This window comes from Vigna radiata, chromosome 5, assembly GCF_000741045.1.
Source record: "Vigna radiata var. radiata cultivar VC1973A chromosome 5, Vradiata_ver6, whole genome shotgun sequence".
Taxonomy (NCBI): Eukaryota; Viridiplantae; Streptophyta; class Magnoliopsida; order Fabales; family Fabaceae; genus Vigna; species Vigna radiata.
In genome coordinates, this window is record NC_028355.1 from 726941 (window position 1) to 754151 (window position 27211).

At 34.2% G+C, this 27211-nt stretch overlaps 2 protein-coding genes across 2 annotated transcripts; one reads left to right on the forward strand and one right to left on the reverse strand.

Moving 5' to 3' along the window:
* Positions 1-4424: 4424 nt before the first annotated feature.
* LOC106760029 (COBRA-like protein 7) lies at positions 4425-7261 on the forward strand. Its single transcript, XM_014643467.2, has 2 exons — positions 4425-5408; positions 5662-7261. Exons 1-2 carry the CDS (start codon positions 4889-4891, stop codon positions 7077-7079), a joined length of 1938 nt encoding a protein of 645 aa, XP_014498953.1. The 5' UTR covers positions 4425-4888; the 3' UTR covers positions 7080-7261.
* A 118-nt stretch (positions 7262-7379) lies between these two features.
* On the reverse strand, positions 7380-11255 carry LOC106760138 (two-component response regulator ARR2). Its single transcript, XM_014643582.2, has 6 exons — positions 11093-11255; positions 10487-10639; positions 10026-10400; positions 9450-9526; positions 8108-9289; positions 7380-8015 (listed from the first exon to the last, which is right to left on the reverse strand). The coding sequence occupies exons 1-6, from the start codon at positions 11253-11255 to the stop codon at positions 7944-7946; spliced, it is 2022 nt and encodes a 673-aa protein (XP_014499068.1). The 3' UTR covers positions 7380-7943.
* Positions 11256-27211: the final 15956 nt, after the last annotated feature.

Below are 27211 nucleotides of genomic sequence, written 5' to 3' on the forward strand. Positions count from 1 at the left end.
GAAATGTGATCAAATTTGAAAAGTCTACCCTAAAAATAATGTTATTTTTATGTGTACCGATAAAATAAACTCGTAATTTCATTGAATTAATAAATTGGTGGACATATATCTCATTCCAATTGCATAAAATGAATGTGGGGTTACTAGTTTAACATTATTGAACAAAAAATGAGATGATTGATAGGTCATAGTATACCAAAAAGCAAAGAAAATGAACAACACATATGCATATTGTCTGTGATATCACAACAAATGTTATAACCCACACAATAAGGCTTATGTTATTCACATCATATAACATATGGATTAATTAGACATGTAAAAACGTGTTATCATTGAATTTTATTGTTATATTGGTATATGCATATTTTACCTTTTGCTTGTGCTCGTTCTAGAAAGTTCCATTTTTCTCAAACATGCTTATAAGATTAGGAGAAGAAGGTAACAACATAGGATGTATAAATTACTCACTAGGAGCATTACCATAAAGAATGCAATGAGTTTATTTGTGTTATTTTGAGACTGAATTAGTGTTCTTACTAGAAAATAATAAGAATTATAATATATTAATAATTTTTTTATTATAAAGTATGTATTATCATTTTATTAATATATTTAAATTTATTTTAAAAAAATATTTGAAACGAATCAATCATAAATTATTATACGTTATAAAAAAGTTATTAATTTTTTTTTTCAAATAATAGTTCTCTGTTCGTTTTCATGGTCCCCACTTTAACACTTTCTTCAGTTTCTTATTGTGGAAAGAGCATGACTCATACACCACTTTTATTTCTCTTTTATCTTTTCTCTTACATATTATTAGATTAAATATACATCTTTTTTAGTACAGTTAAACGTTTTTACATTGGCTAAATAATAAAAAATAATCGTCTGTGTTTTTTAGCTCTAGTATTATAAGAATGAACAGATTTATTATATATGATAGCGATGCTTTATCATGATTTGTGATTGATACATTACGTATTTTTTTAGTTATAACTTTACTTCTTTCTATGATTGTCACAATTCATACCTTTTTTCTTTTTTCTTAATCATTCTCTTTTCTCCATAAAAAAAAATAATACAGTCATATATTCCTTGATCTTAGCCAGCATAGACAAGCAATGCATTCTTCAAACTTTCAGTTGCTTTTATGCTTTTTCAATGGCTTTTTGTCCAAGGGAATTTCTACCCTTTATGAGATATAATAATCATAATATATACGTGTTTTTGCTTTCCAAGGTTTAATATTTCCTGTAATTCATCATCTATCAAAGATTTCCAACTTGTTGAATCCTCAAATTTTGGAGCCACTTCGATGGTATACAACAAAGAATATTCAAATGAGACGAAACACTTTGGAAACCGTTTATTTTGAATTTGAATTCTCTCTTAAATATACACAATATAATGATAAATATTGATTTTTATTTTTAAAATATTAATATATCAATATCAGTATATTTTTTATGTTCACAATACTGAAAAATTCAATCGAACTTGTTTAGTTTCGGTATCATATAACTGTCAGATCAGTCACAAACCGAACAATTATCTAGTGGTCAGACATTTTATAAAACTTTAGTAATCGCACGATAAGACCGAACCGTCAATTTATAAAGAGATTAACTCCAATGTCATTTTATAGAACTCTAGTAATCCCACAATAGAACGGAACGGTTAATTTACAAAGATATTAACTATAATGTTAAGCAACTTAAGATAAAGTGTGATTATCACTAATTGAACTGTAATTAAGTCATTACTAATCAAAGACCCACCTGAAATCTATAAATATAAGTTTGAATAAGAGAGTAAATAATTATATTTATTATATGCATTTAATAACTGAATTGTTAAATATAAGTTGATTTTAATATCGAAGTATCTCTTAAACATTTAGACAGATGATGAAAACTAACATCAATCCTACATTCTGAATCAATTTATATTGTTAAAGATAACATAAATATACAATAATAGTAAATGTTGTTATTGTGCATGCGTCATTATAAGTTAAAGATCATTATAAGTTAAAGATGATGATGATATGAGTGAAATTGAAGACAATGGCTCTTCATTAAAACACTATTTTATAAACTCATCAATAATCTAAATGATAAGTATATGATAATTTAATTTTCATTTGTATAAAAGAGAGATCATGTAATTGTGTGACGTTATGGAAGATCATGTTCACCTCAAATACACCTAAGTTGTATGCTTTATACTAATAACGGAAAAAATGCTTTTTCATCATCAAATTTGTTCAATAAATGGGATTAATTAGTGCTTAAGTAAACATGAATCTGGGAAAACACGAGGGAATGGGCCATGATTATTGGCCCCATTGGATCCTTTATGATCCAACCAGCCCAATTAAGGTCCTTTCTCAAATTATTAGTGGGTGGTCCTCATATAATTTGGCTCCTCAATTGAATTTTGCAGGCCACGTGTTTCGTATCACACTATAATATTATTTTAATTTATGTAATTTCTTTATGTTACATCATTTTCAAAATCATCTTATACTTTTTTAACATGAGAATATTATATTTTTTTATAATTTAATGGCTTTTTTATTTATATTTTAATTTTAAACAGTTTTAAAGGTTTTTTAATTCTGATAACTTATAATTTTATATTAAAAAATGTGATCTTAAATATTAATTTCATGAGTTTCTTTTTTAATTTATATCTTAAACGTATGAATTTGATTACAAAATTTTGATTGAAAGTGTGTTTTATTAGGTATATGGATACCTAATAAAACCTAAATAAAATTATAAAAAAATATACAAAATATAATATAAATAGGCTTTATTTGTTGATAGTTGTAGAAATGGTAGTTTTGCCATTTCTATGGGTGAATTGAAGGTGGTGTTTTTTAACATTGATATCAGAATGTTGAAACTGGAGTTGAAAGTTGGCATGTGCAGAAGATTGAGAAAGTTGACTGTAATAAATATACTGACAATGTCAGAAAATTTATTAGCAATAACATCACAATGTATATTGTTCATGCAACGCTGGACCAACGTACTTAAATACTTAAATTTAATAAGCTTTTATACACGTTTTAAAAATGCATAATAATATGGAGTCGAGTTGATACCTACGTAATGAACTTTATGTATATAGTTTTGTGAAATTCTTATTTTAAATGTGATGCAGCATGAGCTCAAGATCTATTAGAATCCATGGTAGATGGATAGGTTTCAGAAGAAGAACTTCAAAATCAAGAATCCTTCTCATTGATTTTTTTTTTTAATTATTTTCAAAGAAGTGGATGAAAACTTGTTTTTATGGATTAATTACATATAACATGTTATTGTGTTATAATTTTATTAAGAAATCAATATATAGATCTTAAAAATTTATTTAAACTTTTCAAATTTATCTTGGACTTAAAACATAATTAAAACTATATTATATAATATAAGCAAAAATGTATCATACTTAAAATAATAAATGTCTTACTAATTAACTAATGAAAGTAACTTTTGTGATTAGTTTAAGGCTTAATTGTGCCTCCTATTTTTATTCTTAGTTCGATTATATATAAATATTTTAGGAATGTATAAATTCATCCTATTATTTCTTTAAATGTTATATATCATTCTGGCTCAACAATAAAAATAAAATAAAATAGTTTTGGAATTTAAAAATAAAAATAAAATACATAATGAAATTATTAGAAGTACAGAAAGAGACAGCCAATAATATTTAATGTAATACTAGAAGGCTCGCCAAAATTTAGAATGTTTACAAAAGAATCTTTCCAACAAAAAAGGAACAAAACTAACAACCCATATCCAATAAACTGGGCCATGCAATAGTCCCTCTCTTTTGGGCTTTATTATTCCGACTCTCATTTTTGTTAAGTTCACGCTAAACAGATATAGAGGAAAATATGTTTCTATATTACATCCCCGTAAATCTTGTAAATACAACGGAAACGTGGTTGAGATATAAAAAAAAAAAAAAAATACTATTTATAACTAAAGATAATTGAACAACAATAGGAAATATTTTTTTTACAGTAATAAACTTGATTATAATAATAAAGAAAAGATAATCTTTGTCAGTAATTAAATTAGCTAGACACAGAAGAAGTGAAATTAAATTAGAAAAAAGTTGTTTTAACAAACTTTTTTAACAATTTTTTAATAATATATACATGACAACTTGTGACTGATCCGTTTTAAATATTTTTTTTAAATATAAAATTAAATAGATTAATAAAATGATTATAAAAAATTATTAAAAACAGTTATTTGAACCAATAATATTTAAAAAATCATGAATGTGAATACAGAATCAAAAGCACGTAACAAATACCTTTTCTCCTTCTTCACTTGGTCACCATTTAAGAATCAGTAAACAAAAGAACACAAAGTCTTATATGATTAGGAGTAGATGTTAATGGTAATTTATATATTAATAAATCTTGAAGTAAGAAAATTTCCTAAACAGCTAAGTGTTCATAATCACTTGGTAGTGATTGTGACGAATATTGAAAACCCAAATTCCAACCTACTCTGAAATACCATTTCAACTTAGTACGCCATTTGGCCGAACCATACCATATTGTCCTTGACCATGTCCATGTCCATGTCCAAACATACACAAACAATACCATTACCAGACACGAAACCTCAAAACCAAAATCTGTCACCATTTTGATAATCCAAAACTATACAACAAACAAAACTTCGATAAATCAAGAACGTGCTCTGTCTCTTGAATCAATCAACTCAAAGACCATAACAACCTTAAACATTAATATTCCTATATTCATACCATCATGTTCTAGCATCTAACACCAAAAACAAGCATATACACCATTTTTTCGCTTCAGTCACTTTGTTCGGAGTTCTTAGCCATGTCCATGCATGTCCACGTCTTCGTCTTCTTAACGCTTGCCATATTTTCGGCAACGCCTTCGATGTCTCAGTCCCAAACCGCAGCTTCCTGCAATGGAATATTCGTCTCGTACGTCTACACTGGCGGCGAGCGGCTGCCGCCAAACGTTTCCGACGCGACGCAGCAGCCGTACCGGTTCGAGTCGAGGCTGACAGTGCTGAACAACGGGTTGGAGGAGCTCAAGTCTTGGAAGGTGTTCGTGGGCTTTCAACACAGCGAGTGGTTGGTTTCCGCGTCGAACGCCGTGCTCTCGGACGGTACAAGTATTCCCGGTGCAGTTGGGAACGGCACCGTGTTGAGCGGGTCGACGGTGAAGGATCTGAAGACGGCGGTGGCGACCGCCGGCGACTTGACCCAGATGCAGGTTCAGGTGGATATGGTGGGGAGCCTTCTTGGGGTGGCGCCACCTTCCGTGCCGATGCCTCGGTCGGTTACTTTGGCTAACGATGGATTCGTCTGCGGTCAACCCTCTGGAGAAGGTAGTTTTTATTCGTTCAATTTTTTGGAACAGAGAAAAAAGTGAGAAACAAGATTTATGTATAAACGTCAAATAATACAATTTCGTCATGGATTTATAAAAAATCTAAAAAATATATATAATTTATTTAAAATATTTCATTTTCTTCCTTAGAAAAAGATATTTTAGTGAAGAAGACAAGACATTTATGTGTAAGAAATGTTGAAAAAATTAATGTGATTACTCTTGATATGAATGTTTGATTTGATTTTCAGGGAGCAATGAAACTCATGTGTGTTGCAGAAGTGATCCCAGTTCCAGAACAAACGTGAGCACAGAGGTAGAGTTTCTACCCCGTGAGAAGGGTGATCTTAGCATCACATACGACATCATCAGAACCTACGATTCCAATTACTGGGCAGAGGTTACAATCGCAAACGACAATCCTTTGGGTCGTCTTGACAACTGGAGACTAAGCTGGGACTGGCAAAACGACGAGTTCATCTACACGACAAAGGGTGCATATCCATTAAAAGTGGATTCCTCTGACTGTGTTTTCGGTTCTCAAGGTAGTTTCTACAAGGAACTAGACTTTGCTAACGTCTTGAACTGTGAAAGAAGGCCAACCATAGTCGATCTTCCTCCCTCAAGGTTCAACGATTCAGAACTCGGTCAAATCCCATTCTGCTGCAGGAATGGAACCATCTTGCCACCAACAATGGACCCTAGCATGTCAACTTCAAGGTTCCAAATTCAAGTCTTCAAAATGCCACCCAAGATTAACCGCTCCACGCTCACACCTCCTCGTAACTGGGAGATAAAGGGTACCTTTAACCCTCACTATGAATGTGGCAACCCTATCAGGGTTAGTCCAACTGAATCCCCTGACCTCACTCACCCTCCATCAAACAAATCATCAATTGCAACTTGGCAAGTGGTCTGCAACATCACAAACACAGAACGTGAAACTCCCAAGTGCTGCGTTTCTTTCTCAGCTTATTACAATGAATCGGTTATCCCATGCAACACGTGTGCATGTGGATGTCCAAGTAATCCGGAGAGAACATGCAGCGCAGCTTCACAAGCTATGTTGCTTCCACCGGAGGCACTTCTTGTCCCTTTTGAGAACCGAACTCGGAAGGCCGTTTCTTGGGCTGAGATTAAACATTTACCTGTGCCTAGTCCCATGCCTTGTGGTGACAACTGTGGTGTGAGCATAAACTGGCACGTCGCCACGGATTACCGCAAAGGTTGGACCGCGAGGGTGACACTTTTCAACTGGGGTGACACCAGTTTTGCTGACTGGTTTGCTGCAGTGGAAATGGACAAAGCTGCGAAGGGGTTTGAGGAAGTGTACTCGTTCAACGGAAGCCTTTTGGAGAGTGTGGAGAACACGATCTTCATGCAAGGGAAAGAGGGGTTGAACTTTCTTGTGGCGGAAACTGATGGATCTAACCCTCGGAAAGATCCTAGGGTACCGGGGAAACAGCAATCAGTGATATCGTTTACGAAGAAGGAGACCCCTGGAATCAATGTGGTTGGTGGTGATGCGTTTCCAAGTAAAGTGTTCTTCAATGGGGAAGAATGCTCTCTTCCTTCGGTGTTACCAAGCAGTGTTGCGAGAACGGAGGTTCCATTGGCTACTACGATGTTCTTACTGATGTTGTTGTCGATCTTCTTCATGTCGCAATAGTGGCACTGTTTGATCGGTTGTTGTTCTGCGACAGGGTTTATTTAGCCACATCATCATCATCATCATGTGTTGTATATCCGTTTTTGTACGATTCTTTACAGGATGTTAATTCTGGAATTATGTTAGAAAATATAGAGATATATTTTTTCTAATCCTTGGACAGTCCCTTATTTTTCTTTTTCTGCAGTTAGCATTTATGAATTATTCATAGTTTTGGATATAAAATCCCATAAACCTAATCAGTTTCATTTGCATGGTGTGCATATCATAATGAAAGAAAGAGCAGATCATCTACAGAAAAAACATAATTGAACAAGTACTATTCAAGCAAAGAAGCAACCACAAAACAATGGGCAGTGGAATATTTACATACTTACAGCAGTCCTTCAATCAATGTGAAAAACAAAAAAAAAGGAAAAAAAAAAAGAGCAGAGGAAAAAACATTTCATGAGGGTGTTATTAAAGTTAAAAATGCTCCTACAAGTCTGCAGTAGTATCAAAACCTTGCTTCTGCAGTTCTGCCCTAAATCAATGTCACCATGTACACTTCAATAGTAGAAGCTTGCTAGGACCTTTGCAATCAAAAGCAGCCAAAAACTTGCAAATATGCCTTCTGCATACATGCATTCAATGTTTGTTATTATTCATCTTGATGGATCACTTAACTGATCTTGAGCATCCAGACTAAATCATAATAGCATACTACTCCCTGATGCCTGAATTTTTTACATCAACTAAATTCTATTTGTTGAAAAATTTAAACTAAGGAACAAACTAACTGATTGCAGGATGATTTGGTTCAAATGGAACGCCAACTATTTACATTGGCGTCTGCAATAAGAAAGAGATCTGACAGGATCATTTCTAAACCGGAATGTTGTCTAAGGAATATCCATCAAAGTCTAAATCATGATCAGATGGTCCTACACCTTCTTGCTGCCAGAAAAACACAAGAAAATGATTAGTTTATAAAGGAAAACTATGTGAAAGGATATGTGTACAGAAAAGGAAGGAAGGAAAGGACCAACCTGTTTCAGAAATGCAGTGACAAGATCCTCCTGACCGTACTGATCAGAGAAGAGGTTATTAATCTGGGAGCTTGGATCAGGAAATGTTTCAGCCTTAACCCTTACTGAACTGTCAACAAGGTTATTGAGGTGTTGACTAACATTTTGGAGATTACTCTGATGTATGGCTTCCCCAGTGCAGAACAGAGGTTTTCCAATTGAATTGGAATCTCTAGTTTGCACAGACTGTTGTTGCAAGCAGGGAAAACCCTGATGGACTAAAACTGATGGTGAGACATCAATGTTACCTTGTAAAGGATTTGCATGCTGAGAAGAATCATATGTTATGCCCGTGCTTGTTAAGTCCCAATCATGGGACTTCTGATGGTGGAGTTCATTAAACATATCATAACTTGAAACAAATCCACCAGGTCCTGTAATGCTTGAGGTACCTTCTTCATGGAACATGGCTTTAGTTGGGATACTAGTTATACCTGGAGTGCTTCTAAGAGGAAAATTACCGACAGACATTTCATTGGTTTGGTTGATGGGAAAATTCAACAATGAAGAGTTTTGTGGAACTGTATTATAAGCACTAGTTATGTTGCTGGAGCCAGTAATTCTATTTCCCAAAACACCATTAGAAATACTATTTGGTACTGTAGGCTGAACCAAAGATGATGGAAACCTGGTTGCATGAGAATCAGCATTTTCACTTAGCATCTGACCTCTTGGTTGAGACCGAGCCATCTGCATCAACAAGGGGTTGTTCTGTGCAGCAGGAGTACTGACTCGCATGTTCAAGTTACCAAGGGTTTGGTTAGATTGGTGCAAAGTGACTAGCTGTTTTGGCTCCATGTTGGTAGGAATGCCATGAAGCAAGTTCATTGGTTTACTGTTGCTTAAATGATGCAGTGACCCTTCTGCAAATCTTAATCTTGGGCTCTCAAAACTGAAAAGGTTCTTTTGATCAGATAGAGGCATAGACACACCAGCTTTGGCAGTTGTCCTGCCAAGTGCCGCGGCTTGAAGCTTGGCTAGACTTTGAGCTGGAAGCTGACCGGCAACTGAAAGAGTTTGAAGATCAATTCCATTGATTGAGGTTGCCCCAAATGTTGCTTCTTGTGAGTTGATGAAGGAGTTGGTCAAGTTGCCCTGCTGCTGTGAAACTCCACTCAGTCTTCGAAGATACAAACGGTATTTCTGTACCAAAAAACAGGTAGAAAAAGAGATAACTCCTTCAAATCAAAAACTAATACCGTAAAAATGAGCACAACAAAAAGTTTAAACTATGGTTAACATCAATTCCTGAGTTTATCCCAAAGTATATGTTATATGAATCATAATAACAGTATCATCAAACCTGGAGGTGGCTGGCAACATTTTCTCTAGTGAGCCCAGGAACATTCATCAACTCCAGAATCTTCTTAGGAACTGCCTCTGTACATGAACAACAAATTTAAAACATCAGATGAGGCATTTATATTTCAATAAAACTCTGATGAACCAGGCAAGAAGATATCAACGGATCTATTGGTATATTAGATATTCAGGAATTAGTTGTAGGTGAACACGAAACTAATTTAGAGATAAAAACAATTTTCCAAAGCTAAGGCCACTCCAGGAACTTTAATGTTTTAACCATATTTGTTGAATATGGTCATAACATGATATATAGTTGGAAACTGATTTGGCTATTTGTGACAGTCATGAAAGACTAGAAGGGGTCATCCCAATATATTGCAATCTGACATGGAAGATGCAAGTAGTAAATGTGTAGATTTGATGCTTTCAAGATTCTTAACCAGTTCGAGATTAGACATAAAGAATCAAAAGATCAAAAGTAGTGGGAGGCATTGTTTGCTGTGTCAGATAAGACAGCATGGAAAAGCAACAGAACATTTTTTTTTTTGCAAGGAGGTGATTGAGGAACACATACTATCAATTCCAAGTTGATTCACAGCAGCCATAAACTGCTGATGAAGCTCAACAGACCAAACAACTCGTGGCTTCTTCAACGTGGAGGAATCATCCCTCTCATCTCCTTCTTCCTCCTCGTCCCTCCTCTTCTTTGAGCCTTTGCCTTCATTCACTGAAGATGAATAATCTCCATCGTCACACCCTTTTAGAAGCCGATCTCCTTCTTCCACACTACCCGATTGCTCTGCATCTTTCAACCCATTCTTTCTCTTCCGAATCACATGCTGCCATATGTTCTTCAAAGCCTCGATTCTCACAGGTTTAATCAGATAATCACAGGCACCGTGTGTCACCCCTTTCATCACAACACTTTTTCCATCATCAGCAGACATCACTGTAAAAATCATTCACACAAAGTTTGTTACTGCATATCAATGCAGTGTCTCTCAATAGCCATAAACCAATCAAAACGATGCTTACTAATAACTGGAAGGTCCATCTCCAACCCAATATGCTCCAGAAGCTTGAATCCATCCATGTCTGGCATATGCACATCGCTCAAAACAATGTCAAACCCGTTTTTGTTCTCTCTCAGAAGCGACAATGCAACCTCAGCCCGCTTGCATTTCGTCACTGAACCCAACAACCAAACCGAATCAAATCGCAAAATCTCAAATTTCACAAATCAAAATGCAAAAAAGGAAAGTGAAAAAAGAGGCACATGTATACTCATCACGACTCCAACTTTACTTCAGAACCAATTCCAAAGGTTTGATAAAAAAAAAATTAACAAACAAATCTGTCAGCACAAGATGAAAACAAACACCATCAATCACTTCAAGCCATGCTATTTAACCATACCCAAAAAAAGCATCAACTTGAAAAGAAAGATTGCAGCAAGAATCCAAAATTACAGTAACCACCCTATCAAACAGCATGTTTGGAGCAAAAACTCCATAACAAGACACAGTTGGAGGTGATTGACAAGTACAAGTACTATCCACGACCACATAAACATTGAAAAAAAAAGGCAAATTGCATTTCTTTTCTGTGTACCCAAAAGAAAGAAAGAAAGCGAATAAGCACCTTCATAGAGACAAGCACGCAGCATCCTCTCAAGTATCCTAAGGCAAGTGGGATCATCATCCACCACCATCACCCTGAGACCCGCCGGAAACTTGTCGGAGACAACGTCCCCGGTTTTCAGAGGAGAACTGGAAGTTGATCCCTTGCCGCTGCCGAGATTCATGTTTGAGAAGATCCAAAACAGTTGACAACAAGAAACTGAGACTGAAACAGCTTCACATGGTTGAAACTGGCATCATCATGAGAGTGTTGAATATAATAACACAAGAGTGAGTTGTTATAAGAGTTCAGGCCAAGAAACAGAGAAAAGGGTAATGGAATTTCTTTTGGCTGCAGATAATATAGCGTATAAATAATGGAAATGATTGAGGCTCTGATTCTGAAAGAGTTTTTTTTTTTTTCTCTGTTTCAAACCGATGCTCAGTTTCTGGCATATTTTATTACTTTCCATAAAATAATGTTGTCAAAATAATAATAATAATAATAATAATATTAAAATGTTGGTGTCTGTGTAATTATTTTGACATTGTGCAATATTAATATTATCATATTTTAAGGTTACTCCTGAAAGAGTGGATCCAGCTCATTGGTTGGATTGGATTAACTAACCCTCCACCTCGGATCTCAAAACCACTTCCAACTCTGTCAGAAAGGAGTAGTTGTAAACTCTGCTCTTCTTTTTCTAAAACAAAGTGAAAAATGTTTTTGATTCTGCCTGGATTTTAGAAGCTATGAATTAAGTAATTCATGAATGTTCAAATTCATTATTCTATATTAATGATTAAATATTTTAGTTAATGCACCGGTTTTCATTATCTAAATTTTTCATCTAAAAAGAGTTAAATATTTTTTTTCTTTAAGTAAAAATTTGAATTAGTTTTTTTTTTCAAATTTTAAATTAATTTATTCTTTCATATTTAAAATTATGTAAATTTAACTTTTTTAATTAAATTTATTTAAAATTTTAAACACGTGTTTCAACTAAACATTAAAAAAAATTGTAATAAACGTAAACAATTCAAATATTAAATAAATTTAATAAAAAAATTCATATATTTTTAAAATTAAATAACTAAATTGAAAAAAAGTTTCACATAGAAATTAATTTCAATTTTTATTTAAAATTAAAAAAGTAAAAATATATTTAATCTATATTTTAATTTTGTATAATATAATACAGTTTTTTCTTCATACTTTCACTGTATTTTTATTTTTTGAATCATTTTGTTAATGGGTTTGAATATTTGATCTTTGTTTTTTTAATTTACCCAATTGTTTTAATTGGCAAAGAAATGTTTAATTATATTTTTATCATATCTAGTATTTTTTTTAGAATAAACATTCATTATATTTTAATTTTACACGTGTTATAATTTCAATTTATAGTGAATATTTTAAAGTATGGTATAAATCCATTTTTATTATTAAAAATTTCTTCAAAAAGTTATCTAAATCTATTTTGGAATGAAAAATTTAGAAGGTTACCGATAGACAACCGGTTTAGAATACAGTTATTATACTTATACACGTGTATATAAGTTCTCACATTTTTTTTTTTAAAGGAATTACTATAGTTTACAAAATATTTATTGTTATAATTACAATTATTTATGTGTGTTTATTTATATGCACGTGAACACATGGACAGATAACTGTTTATACAAGTGTGTATGAGTTGGAGTTTGTAATTAATCTTTATTATTTTATATTTTTTGGGTTATTATTTATGATCTTACCCACTAAACATGTAATTTACTTAGTTATAAATAGTTTTAATGTGTATATACAGAGTTTATTGTCATCCCTAAATTACAAATCATAAGTTTAGAAACATGTTTCAATTCCTTAATTTTTCTTTTCTAAGTTTTTTTCTCGAAGTAAATTTATTTATTTTTCTTAAGTTTTTTTTTCAAGGTAATATTTAAAATGTATTGAGAAAGTCGCTTATACAAGAGATAGAATATAAAAAATAAACTAATTAATATATAAAATGAGTATGTTATTATCTTTTAATTAGACTTTTTACATTAGAAGAATATTTTCAAAGTTTATAAGCGTCGCAGTACATTTTAAATATTTATATTCATATAAAATTATAAAGTCGGGATATTAATAGATAAAAGATCAAGAGAAAATATAACAATATTTTTCTTGCATGTTTTTGTTAGAGAAAAATGTTATATTTATAAACGAAAATATAACTTTAAATTAAGTAATTTAACATTATTTTATTTCTTTTATTTCATTTTTTCATCAAGAAAACCGAAAAACATTCCACTTCTCTCTTTTATTTATTTTATTTTTTTCCAAACCAAACACTTTGTTGTTTCCTTTTGTAAATGAATTTGATAAATTAGAATGCATAAGACAACAAACAAGGAGGCTTTACCAAAGCTTTTTCATAATTTGCTAAACATTATTTTTTATGTTATTTTATTTTTGTATAAAAATAATTTTATTTTCAAATGATACATTATACGTCCTAATTATATTTTAATTCAATATTTACCTATTTTTTAATTTGCTTAATTTTTATTTACTTTTAACTTATCTATTTATTTATTTAATATTTTTTATTTGTGATTTTTTATTTTTTTTAAAATATAATATTTAATAAGAAGTGAATTTTAAATTTAATTTAATATTATAAAATTAAAATTAAGATTTGTGAAGTTTATATATTATAAATTAATATACATATTAAATTAATTTAATATTAATAAATGATGGATAATAGTTTAAGTGAAATAATAAATTAAATAAATAAATAAACTTGTTATAATGAGTTCTAATTCATTTTAATATTATCTTAAAAAATAATTTTAATCTAATTCAACTTAACAAAAACTAGATCATTTTAAAAATAAAATTTGAATTCATTTTTATTATATAATTTTAGATTATTTTTATACACGGGATATTTTTTAACCAAATTTCAAAACAAAACTATAGTCACCCTAAAAAAACGTTGTGATATAATTAGCTTAAACAAATACTAACAAATTTCTTGTCATTATTTCACCATTATTGTTATCAATATTTAGCCATTGACATATTCCCTTCTGATAAGTGATAGAATTACACAAAGGCATAATCTTAAATTGATTTCACAAAATAGAAATTATAAAATTTTGAAACTGAAAAAGTAAAAACAATTTCTAGAAAGTTCACAATCACAATCAATCTAAACTATATGCACGAACTTAGTTACTCCCTCCCTCCACTTTTTCTTTTTATACAATAATTTGGAAAGACTTATTTATTTTTATTTAACTATCATCCATAAAATGTAAAAAAATATCAATTAGTTTACATACATGTAGTCAGTATAATATAGTCATAAAAAAAGGTAAACAAACTTTTCATACATATTTCATTAAAGTTAAAAAATATATTAAATTTATTACTTTTTCTAAAATCCTTAAGAATAAAAGGGTGTTTTTTTTCATACCTTTTTTTTAAGAGGTACACATTCAGTGAAAAAAAATGAGTTTTAATGGTAAAGTATCCTCAATTGCAAGTTGAGCACATGTCCCTCGTGAGAGTTCAAGAATTTTGTATATATAGGTATATTCATATATATATATATATATATATATATATATATATATATATATATAATATCCTCAAGTTGACAACTTGACAGTAGAAAGATTATGTTGTTGTTTAGCCTCTCTGTTGATAGTGTGTCAGCCCACCTCCCATGTGTGATGGATTACACAAAATTTTATTCTTCTAAAAATATTCACATCTCATTCAGTTGACAAAGTACATAAACTCCATCTCCATACTCATTTGTTTTTTCCCAGGTGATGTGTTTTTTTTTCTTAACAGACAGGTTTACAAACAAGAAATAATGTTTGATCTACAACAGAGTAGATCATCAAGAAGGTCAAATATAAGTTATAATTAGTATGATAAAGTGAAAAAAAAAACAACAACAATGTTTTTGCTCCAATTTAGAAGCACGTTAATTAAAGTGCACATGGTGTTCCCTAACATATTTTCTAAGGACAAATGAAAATTGACATACATTGTACTCTTTGGTCTCAGTGTTCCACCAGTTCGGAGCAATAAAGACAAGTGAGTCGAAATAATTGAATGGAATGGTGTAATGCAAGAAAACTATAAATGGCACGTACCATGAACATTAGTTGTAGCCAATTTTGTGTAAGCATGAAGAAAGAAAGAACATGACAACTTGATATGACAACATTGGTTTGGATATTTAATAATAGCAATCCCCAAAATGGGCTTTTATATAAGAGACATAGAACTTTTGCTATACAATGTTAAAATCATCTATAAAATTTGCATGCAGAAATAATTCTTCCATTTAAGACAATATGAATTTTTAAATAACTCACATGATTTTAAAAGAGAGAGATATTTTATTAAAGATTTTTCACTTCAAAGATAAGGATGAAATAGTTAAGTTCGCACCCACCTCATTCTATTGTCATTCTTGATATTACAAATATAAAACTTTATAAATTATAAACTTAATTAATTTTTAATTTTCTCATTTCAGTATTTTTAATTGAGTTTCTATTAAATAGATTACTAAAAAAATTATATTTTTTCAAGTATTTGCAGTACAATTTTTCCATCAAATGTGTAGCATGGTTATTAATTTTCTCCAGTCATCTCAATTATTTGTCTTTACATGTTGAAAAAATGTTATATAATTAATGTAAAACAACTAGTGATTTTTCTTGTTATATTAAAAATGTGATGATAATAAGATGATTCTATTCCTGGATGATTTTCGTATCATTAATCAAATAATCGTTATCTTCACTACTACTAATATATATATATAGTCATTATTTTACATTAGTTACATCACTTTATATTATTAAAAAAATAAGTGTAATTTTTTATTTTATATATTAAAATTTTTAAAATTTAAGTTTAACTGATTCATAATAATATAAAATTTTAATAGTAAATATGTATATTTTCTATCTTACACGTATAAAAACATACACATATATTATTGTGGAATATGTGCAATATTGTTCTAATAGTGCATCTCCATTAGCTGATGTATGGAGTTTTCAGTCTCCTCTATCAAATCAAGTAAGTCTTTGTTTCAGTGCGGTTTTGAATGAATTAAAAATAAAATAAAATACACAATAATAATAATAGTAATAACAATAATAATAATATAACATATTTATTGTTACTGTTTTATTGTACTGGACTGTGCTAAAGTACAAAGGTACTTCTGGTTGGTGGCATCACACCAGAATTCATGCAGTATTCACCAAACATCACCTATCTTCTGCCATTATTCATTCTCTTTCTTCATCTATTTTTTTTTTTCTTAAATAAATAAACAACAATTTCGATGATGTTTTGTTTGATTTTTTTTGTCGGGACAATGCTTTGAGTAGTTCTATTCACTCGATCTAAGACTCAATTTCAAAACTTGGTCCATTTTAGTTCATATGAAAAAAATTCATCCCTAAATTATGAAAATTAATGCTTTGTTCTTATGGTAGGATTTGAGGGAGATGATTTGGGAGAGATAATTTGAGTGGATTTGAGTAGATTTGAGGGTAATTTTTTTGTTGTTTTTTTGAGTGGATTTGTGGGTAATTGAGAATGGATTTGAGGGTAAAGTTTGTGAGAATTAGTGTAAGATTTAATTGATGTGACAGATTTAAAAAATTAGTTTAATGGATATAAATTAAAGATTACCAAAATACCCTTAGTTATTGAAAAAAAGCAACAATCCGCATACATCCTCTCATTTCATTCCTCACAAATATATTAAAACGAACAAAAAAAATTCCTTCATCCATCCTTGCTAATCTTCATGAACAGGAGAATCTGTTCAAAAGAACAGACCCTAAGTGTTAATTGAAAATTTAAATAAAGTAAATACGATAATAATATATAAATAAAAATATGCACGTGAAAAAATTATATAAGACAATGCTAAGTAATTAATCTTAACTTATATTCAAAACAATAAAAAGATTTCCAAATATAAAAATATCATGATTATAAGTTGGAAGAACAAGTAAGGTAAAGATAATGAAAAGATCTTGGATCACACTCATACTTCAATTGCTTTACTATTTGCCCCCATTACCTAAATGTTGGATCTTTTCATTGGTTAAATGATGACCTTTTAGTTGATACTTATACAGTATGATATCGGGTCGAACGGTTACGATATATCTTATTAAAGATATAGAATAATACCAAGAATATCTATTTAAAGATATTCAAATACTAATCAAATTTTCAAATAAGTCTGTTTATATTATATTCTGTTTATATTGTTTATATTTTATTGGACTTATATCAATTCAAGGTCCATGAGACAAATTATAAATAGAGAGTCAGAGCCACAAGTCAGGTATCTTGGAATCATCTTTCAATCACACTTCTAATCACTTTTCAATCACATTCAGAAATATTCTACAGTGATAACAAAATCACTAAAGATATAATTGTGAACCGAGGTTCATCAAACCGCTCCTAACTTGAGCGTCGGAGTGCCATTGCAGGTACCTCCCCCCTCCGGTTAAAGATCGAAGTCCACCGAACGGTCAAGGCTGAAGGAGAGCGAGCGGTCAAGATCCAAGAAGAGCGAGCAATCCAGTCAATCCAAGCACCAGAAAGCAGGAAAGCCACGTCATCCAGGTTAGTGTCTCGGTCCCAAAAATTATCACCGAAACATTTTGGCGCCCACCGTGGGGCCGAGAGACTTGAAGAAACCCAATGTTGACCACGAGGAGCATGGAGATCCCCAACCAAACAGATGTGATCCGAGAATTGCGAGCACAACTGGAAGAACAACAAAACACCAGAAAGATGATTCCAAGATACCTGGCTTGTGGCTCTGACTCTCTATTTATAATTTGTCTCATGGACCTTGAATTGATATAAGCCCAATAAAATATAAACAATATAAACAGAATATAATATAAACAGACTTACTTGAAAATTTGGTTAGTATCTGAATATCTTTAAATAGATATTCTTGGTATTATTCTATATCTTTAATAAGATATATCGTAACCGTTCGACCCTGATATCATACTGTACATTATGTTTCGGTGATAATTTTTGGGGACCGAGACGCTAACCTGGATGACGTGGCCTTCCTGCTTTCTGGCGCTTGGATTGACTAGATCGCTCGCTTTTCTTGGATCTTGTCCGCTCGCACTCCTTCAGCCTTGACCGTTCGGTGGACTTCGATCTTTAACCGGAGGGGGAGGTACCTGCAAAAGGCACTCCGACGCCCAGGTCAGGCGTGTGATGGAAGAACCTCGGTTCTTAATTGAATATTAGTGAAGGGTTTTCACTATTGGAGTATTTGAGAATATGAGTTGAATGTGAATGAAGTATGATTGGAAGATACCTGGCTTGTGGCCCTGACTCTCTATTTATAATTTGTCTCATGGACCTTAAACTGATATAAGCCCAATAAAATATAAACAGAGTAAAATATAAACATAATATAATATAAACAGACTTACCTGAAAATCTGGTTAGTTACTAAATATCTTTAAATAGATATTATTGATTATTCTTTGATTATTTTATCTTCTGCTTATCAATATCTTTAATAAGATATTCTTGATTATTTTATATCTTTCATAAGATATATCGCAATCGTTCGACCCTGATATCATACTGTACATTATGCCCCCCAAGTCCGAGTTAACCGTTCGGTTTTAGCCGAGGTTAACTATAGGACTTATGAGTTTTGAGGAAGATTGTTTTTGTTGCTTTTGTTGTACTGGGGAGCGTGCTTTTAGGCATTGCTCATCTCTAAACCGAACGGTGAGAGACATACCTTGGAGGCCGAATGGCCGAGATTCTGTTAAGACGAATGGTTAAACGCCTGTGAGGCCGAATGGTCGAGTACCTGTAAAGCTAAATGACTGTGAGGCCGAATGGCCGAGCACCTGGGAGGCAGAGTGGCCGAGTATCTGTGAAGCCGAATGGCTGAATGACTGTGAGGCCAAGTGGCCGAGTATCTGTAAAGCTGAATGACTGTGAGGCCGAGTGACCGAAATGTAGATGATTAAAACTTGGTTAAAACACTCTTTTGGTCCTCATATTTGTCTGTCAATCTCAATTTGGTCATCATATTTTTTTTTGTCTCAATTGGGTCCTATAACTTGTAAAAATGAGGCAATTAAGTCCTTTCCGTTTAATGGTCTCAAACGGTGTTAAATGTAGTTGAGTTGTATTTGCTGACGTGCATTGTTTGATTAGATGGAATTTTTATTTAAATTTAAAAAGTATGACGTGGCAAAATTTAATTAATTTATGTTAAAATAATATATTAGGATTTGAAAAGGAAGAATAATGAATTAGAAAGGAAATTAGGGATCTGGACATTAACCACCACTGTTCTTCGTCAAGGCCATGGGCTTCCTTGGTAGCCGCCGGTCACAGCCGGAGCTTCGCCGACGGCATTCTCTCTGTCTCTCTCTTTTTCTTTCCGAAGTTCAGATTCTCTCTTCCGCTCTGTGTTAGAATTGGGTTTAGTAGTAATAGATTCATATGCTCAGTCTAGAAGATATGAGTATTCCATTTCTTCACAGCAATTTTGAAAAGAGGAGAAAGGCTCGTTAAAATAAACAGTAAAGCAACCCAATCTAATGAATCAGGTAATTTCTCCTTTTCAACAGGATCAAGTGATTTCTTTTGCCACTTAACGTAAGGATAGTTGAATCCAACAGATCTAATGGAAGGATCTACATCCTCCTCTGATTCAACAGCATAGAGTCCTTCATCGTCTGAACAGAAAGACGAGACCCTAATATCAAAAGCATTACTTTTAAAAGAATTCGAAGATGACAGAAAATCCCGAGTGTTAAAAAAGGCAGTGTCTTCATCATCTGTTTCTTCCTCAGCTACATCATTTCTCTCATTATCATCCTCAGACTCAGTTCCACTTTCTTCTGAATGAAAAAGTTTAAATGCAAAAGAAAATGGAAACAATTCATAAGAAAACCTCTATTTTCAAGAAAATGCACAACCAAAAGGGAAAGGAGAAGAAGAGGGAAAGGGTTTCCTGCTTGCGAGTGAATCGGAGGAGTCAGCGTTGGTGACGTTGATGCGGTGACCGACGGTGAGCTTGGCGGTCACTGGTGGCGCTTGATGGAGGAACGAGAGAGCTTCTCTCTCACGCGCAAAGAGAAGAAGGAGAAGGGAGGACCCAACGCCATGGCCTGCGATGCTTCCGATGGTGAAAAACGGTGTTGTCGACGCCTTGGACCGTGACTCGCGGTGGCCGATTGGGTGGAGGCTGAGGCGGACACGCATGAACGGAGGAGATGAACGCTTCTGGGTTCCTCTGGTTCCCTTGATTCCCAATTTCTGGGTTTCTTCTAATTTCTGATACTCACCACTTAAATCCCAATTACTTAAATCCCTAATTCATCCACTTATTGTTCAATAAAAAAATCCCAATCATAAAATCATTTTCCATGTCAGCTTTAATTTTTAACATTAAAATCCACATAATTAAATAATTATAAATCACTTAATTCTCTGTGCACCATGTCATCCGTAATAAACGCCGTTAGTCATTAGTTAACGGAGAGGACTTAATTGCCTCATTTTTACAAGTTATAGGACCCAATTGAGAAAAAAAAATATGATGACCAAACTGAGATTGACAGACAAATATGAGGACCAAAAGAGTGTTTTAACCTTAAAACTTAAACATAGGAATTCACATAGGAACTTCCCGATGGCCGAGCTTCCTCGGACTTGAGCATAGGAGTCCACGAGGGAACTTCCCGATGGCCGAGCTCACTCGGACTTAAACATAGGAGTTCACGAGGGAACTTCCCGATGGTCGAGCTCGCTCAGACTTAAACATAGGAGTTCACGAGGGAACTTCCCGATGACCGAGTTTGCTCGGACTTAAGCATAGGAGTCCACGAGGGAACTTCCCGATGGCCGAGCTCGCTCGGACTTAAGCATAAGAGTTCACGAGGGAACTTCCCGATGGCCGAGAGTGATGGACTCACTTGCTCGGACTTTGAATTCTTCTTGGGCGAGTAATTTGTGTTTCTGATCCTGTCATTTGCAATGGCTGAATAATTAAATACGTGAGGCCATGGAAGGCCGAACAATTGATACTGACAGGTTAAATGCTTGTGGGGTGTTTCGACCGTCTTGCAACCGTTAGACATGATAAGGCATATAAACTTCATTGACGCCGTTAATCGGAAGGGAATCTTTAAACCGGTTTCTGAATTTAAACATATTATGGAATATAATATATGACACTCCACACTGCTGCAGCTTCTATGAAAAAGCATTAATGAAAAAGCATTAATTTTGCTGGTGGAATGAGTTGAGTAGCTAAGATTCTTGCACCCCTTCAGGACCTATTCCACCAATTGGATCGCATGGATTGTACGAGTTTGTTACCACCATCAAGGAATGATGTTCCGAGAAAATGTTTCGACAGATATTTGATATGTCATACGTTAAAACATGATGCAACACAATAGAAAAGTCCCGGACGGTCATACCAAGGGGAGGAGCATGGAAAAAAATATAATTGCAGTTGCAGCCAGGATCGAGAGCAGGAACGATCGGTTCGTGGGCGTATCGATTAAACAATACTATAATGTTTTATAGACTTCTGCTATTTCAATTCGTTAGAGTAAACAATGTCAAACAATTTTCAATTAAGTGTTCAAGTGTTCAATTACTCGGCCATTAGGCCTTATGTATTAAGCCCCTTCAGTCTCAACTGCTCGGCCTTCCATGGCCTCAAGTATTTAATCATTCAACCATTTGATCTCACAATGCCAATGACAGGATCATAAACACAAAAGAAGAATACAAAGTCCGAGCAAGTGAGCCCATCACTCTCGGCCATCGGGAGGTTCCCTTGTGAACTCCTATGTTTAAGTCCGAGCGAGCTCGGCCATCGGGANCTCGGCCATCGGGAGGTTCCCTTGTGAACTCCTATGTTTAAGTCCGAGCGAGCTCGGCCATCGGGAAGTTCCCTCGTGGACTCCTATGCTTAAGTCCGAGCGAACTCGGCCATCGGGAAGTTCCCTCGTGGACTCCTATGCTTAAGTCCGAGCGAACTCGGCCATCGAGAAGTTCCCTCGTGGACTCCTATGTTTAAGTCCGAGTGAGCTCGGCCATCGGGAAGTTCCCTCGTGAACTCCTATGATTAAGTCCGAGTAAGTGAACCCATCACTCTCGGCCATCGGGAAGTTCCCTCGTGGACTCCTATGTTTAAGTCTGAGCGAGCTCGACCATCGGGAAGTTCCCTCGTGAATTCCTATGCTTAAGTCCGAGCAAGCTCGGCCATTCGGCTTTACAGGTACCCGACCACTCGGCCTCACAGGTGCTCGACCGTTCGGCCTGACAGTCATTCAGAATTACAGATAGTCGGCCACTCGGCCTCACAGATACTTGGCCACTCTGCCTCCCAGGTGCTCAGCCATTCGGCCTCACAGTCATTTAGCTTTACAAGTACTCGACCATTCGGCCTCACAGGCGTTCAACCATTCGTCTTAACAGAATCTCGGCCATTCGGCCTTCAAGGTATGTATCTCGCCGTTCGGTTTAGAGATGAGCAACGCCTAAAAGCACGTTCCCCAGTACAACAAAAGCAACAAAAACAGTCTTCCTCAAAACTCATAAGTCCTATAGTTAACCTCGGCTAAAACCGAATGGTTAACTCGGACTTGGGGGGCATAATGTACAGTATGATATCAGGGTCGAACGATTACGATATATCTTATTAAAGATATAGAATAATACCAAAAATATCTATTTAAAGATATTCAGATACTAACCAAATTTTCAAGTAAGTCTGTTTATATTGTTTATATTTTATTGGGCTTATATCAATTCAAGGTCCATGAGACAAATTATAAATAGAGAGTCAGAGCCACAAGCCAGGTATCTTGGAATCATCTTTCAATCACACTTCTAATCACTCTTCAATCACATTCAGAAATATTCTACAGTGATAACAAAATCACTAAACATATAATTGTGAACTGAGGTTCATCAAACCGCTCCTAACTTGAGCGTCGGAGTGCCATTGCAGGTGCCTCCCCCCTTCGGTTAAAGATCGAAGTCCACCGAACGGTCAAGACTGAAGGAGAGCGAGCGGTCAAGATCCAAGAAGAGCGAGCAATCCAATCAATCCAAGCACCAGAAAGCAGGAAAGCCACGTCATCCAGGTTAGTGTCTCGGTCCCAAAAATTATCACCGAAAAAAATACTATTTTGAATACTTTTTTCATTCACCACATGTTAGACAAATATTTTGTAATTTTCCAAAACTTATCCTCATTTCTCACTTTAGCCATTATGAGTAGATAATTTCTAGTTTTTTTTTTTTTATATATTTTCAATTAAACTTGTGTCATTTAGTTTATCATTAAATGAATGAGATGACCGGTATCTAACTTATTATTTTGTTTATTTGTCTTAAAAAAAACTTAAATGTTTATTTAGTTTCTAAGTTAGGAACTGAATTTATGTTGTCTACCCGGTTTTAAAAATGAAGTTATTTTGTTCCCATATTATGAATTTTGTAAGAATTCAGTCTCTTTCGTTAAACGACATTAAAATTGCAAACGTTGAGCTGAATGTGGATGTGATTTGGGCAAGATATGTAGTCGTGATAATGATGTGGGCTACATTACCTGACGTGGCAGCCAAAAAATACATTATGTGTTTTTAAGTAAGAGAAAAAAATAATCAGGGTTTTTAATCAGACATTATGAAAGTTAGGTCATAAATTGGGGATTTTTCAATTGTTGAATTGGTTGATAGTGTGGAAGGTATCAAGTTCTCGAAGTCAAAGGATTGACGTTCTCGAATTGTTGAGCGAAAAGGATTGGTGAAGGAGATTGTTCAGCGAAAATGATCGATGTTGAGGTGGTATTTCTTCAAAGCAAAAACGAGGAAGGTGCACTTTTTTTCACTTCTTTTATGTAGTTGCTTTCCCTCGTGGAAGTTGTCTTCTTGTCCCCTTAGTATGTTGTCTTGTGGTCCCCCTTTGTTATCTTGTGGTCCCCCTAATAACATTGGATTTGTAGTGGTCCCTTTCTTGACTGCTTTTCTATTTGTTGTGCGTATTGTTTGTATGGTTTTGGTCCCCGATTAGTGTAGAGCGTTTTGTGTTATTGTCCCCTTAGTGCGTACTATTTTGTATTTTGTATCGTTGAATACGTGGTTGTTGTTTAAGTTGTGGTTCATGCATATTGATTTAAGCTTTAAGACAAAATGGAATGTTGTAGGTGAAACAATTATTGCGTGTGATAGAGTTTAAGTTTCTATGCCTACACGTGTAATAGTTGTTAGTAACGTGGCATGTTTACAATGAAGATGCATGTGAAGGTCATTAAATTGTGATAGTATATGCATGTGAAGGTCATTAACCAAGTAAACGTAGTCTGACACTTACTTTTATATAGGCTTATAAATAGTTGAGAATTAAAGAAAGTGTCAAACTTTAGTATTGAGGTGGTGTTTCACCATGGGGGTAAGTTTTTGAATTATAGGTCATTTAGATACCATGGAGGTGACACAGGTAACTTGACCATAGACAAAGGTAGATGGAGTTATTTTGAAATCTTAGCCATACTTAACTTTAATGTGTTGCAGATTTTTGTCTAGGTCAAGATTTTCAGGAAGACCTACATGTGACACACTTGTGAATAACGTATCTGAAGCTTTTAATAGCGTCATTTTAGATGCAAGGGAGAAACCAATCATAACAATGTTGGGAGAGATTCGTAGCTACCTAATGAAGAGGTGGACACCCAATAGAGAGAAGATAACTAAGTTTGATGGTGCCATTTGCCCCATAATTCACAAGAGACTACAAAAGGGGCTACATAAGACACAATATTGGATACCTAAGTAAGTAAACTTAACAATGAGTTACTCATTTTCCATTTTATTGTTTCCATTTTTTTAATACTCATTTTTTATGATTTGGCAGTTGGTCAGGGCTGCAAGTATTTGAGATCCTCCATACATCCAATATTGCTGAAAAGTTTGTGGTTAATGTAGAGAAAAGAGATTGTAGTTGCAGGAAGTGGACTGTCGCAAGGATCCTTTGCTGCCATGCACTCACAACTATGAGGTTTTTAAACATCAATCCAGAAGACTACATGCCAAATTGGTTTAGAACCTCCACTTGTGAAGAAACCTACATTCCAATAATTTTCCCTGTCAATGGACCTGAGCTATGGCAAAGGACATCATGTCCTGATATTTTGCCTCCTCCGAATAGGGTGTTTCCAGGTAGACCAAGAAAAAAACAGAAGACTGGAGAGTCGAGAGCAAAAGAGGGATGATACACAACTTGGACAAGTTGGAATCCCAAAGAGATGTGGCATTTGTAGACAACAAGGGCATATAAGACCTAATTGCCCTCAAGCAAGTCAAGAACAACATCAACAAGCTACACCAGACCCCACTCAAGCACGTGAACAACAAGACCACCAACCTACACCACACCCCAATCAAGCAAGTCAATAAAAAGACCATCAACTTATACCATACCCCACTCAAGGAAGTCAGATTACTCAAGATCACACTACAACACCACTTCAGATATTGTTGACACTTATGTTGTATTTTGGATATGTACTTTAAACTTTAAGTACTTAATCTGTTATGTATTTTGTTAAGTACTTAATTTGTGATGTATTTGGATATGTATTTTGAACTTAATGACTTTAACATTTTGATAATTTGTGATGTATTTCTTTAATGTTGTGTTCACTTGAACAGAATTTACTGTTCAAGTGGACTGGCGAGCGATGAAAAGGAACTAAAGTCGTGTTCACTTTCACTGATTTGCGACGAAGGAATTGAAGAGAATTGCGAGATAGTGCCTTTTTCAATCACTCACACAAATGCGAAGATTTGCAACGAATTGTAGGAAAATGGCTTTTTTGCCCATAATGCATACCGAGAAAAACATAAAAATGCAGAGATCCAGCCCTGGGTACTCGATTCCCATGGACCTCGCAAGCGGAGGTGAAAGCACGGTCCAACCCTGGGTACTCGATTCCGGTGGACTTCGCAAGCGGCGGTGAAAGCACGGTACACGGCGAGAACGTTTCCCTCTTGCGCGCGCAAAGGTGAGCAGGGGAGGAGTTGGACGCCGCGGTCAACAATGGTCGCCGGTGACGTCTTGGGCTGAGTGGGAGGTCCGTCGCGGTGGCTGGTCCGTCGTGGAGGTTGTGGCGGAGTGAGTGCGTGAGTGGCAGAGATGGTGGCACATGTGTAGCGGAGGCAAACCTCTCCCTGGTTGCCATTTTCGAAAAGGTCTCTAGAAAGCTGAAAGATCGTGGAATGAGGGCAAGTTGGCAGAACCCCTAGGTTAGAAGGGAGTTTGGGCTTACATTTCTGGGCCAATTTTTTCTAAAAAAAAAAAACGAAATCTCTTATTTATTACACTTTTTTTTGTTTCAAAAATACCAAAAGTAATTATAATTTAATTACATTTTAAAAATGATTTTTAATAATTATTTTTAATTTTTAACTTTTTATTTTTTATTTTTAATAAACATTTTTACAATTAAATATAACATTAACAAATATCATTTTATATTACTTTAATACCTGGGGGTATTTTGGTAATCTTTAATTTCTATTCATTAAACAAATTTTTTAAAACTATCACATCAATCAAATCTTATACTAATTCTCACAAACTTTACCTTTAAATCCACTCTCAATTACCTTCAAATCCACTCAAATAAACACAAAAAAAATTACCCTCAAATATTCTCAATCACTCTCTCCCAAATCACTGTAACACCCCGACAACTTACAGGGACTGTTGACTGCCCCCACACATACCACGAGACTTTCCAGTGTGCTTTGTCCTCACTCGCACACTTTCCGGGAAAACTTCCCGGAAGGTCATCCATCCCATAATTTCTCCAGGTTAAGCATGCTTAACCATGGAGTTCTTATGGGTTAGGCTTCCGAAAAGTAAATGCATTTTGGTGATATGGGTAGCCAAATCAATTCCTTTAAGATATCCTTCAACTGTATAGTCCCATACCTATACAGTATCCAGATCCCTCTCATTCCGGTGTATGTTCGATTCGTCCATGTGCCCCTTCCA

Excerpts from the sequence above, each read along its gene's own strand:
- LOC106760029 (XM_014643467.2), top strand. The coding sequence starts at position 4,889 with ATGTCCATGCATGTCCACGTCTTCGTCTTCTTAACGCTTGCCATATTT. Across the intron at positions 5,409-5,661 it reads CGGTCAACCCTCTGGAGAAG|GGAGCAATGAAACTCATGTG; the intron begins GTAGTTTTTATT and ends TTTGATTTTCAG.
- LOC106760138 (XM_014643582.2), bottom strand. The coding sequence starts at position 11,255 with ATGAATCTCGGCAGCGGCAAGGGATCAACTTCCAGTTCTCCTCTGAAA. Across the intron at positions 10,640-11,092 it reads GCGTGCTTGTCTCTATGAAG|TGACGAAATGCAAGCGGGCT; the intron begins GTGCTTATTCGC and ends TGTTGGGTTCAG. Across the intron at positions 9,527-10,025 it reads GAATCAACTTGGAATTGATA|AGGCAGTTCCTAAGAAGATT; the intron begins GTATGTGTTCCT and ends GTTCATGTACAG.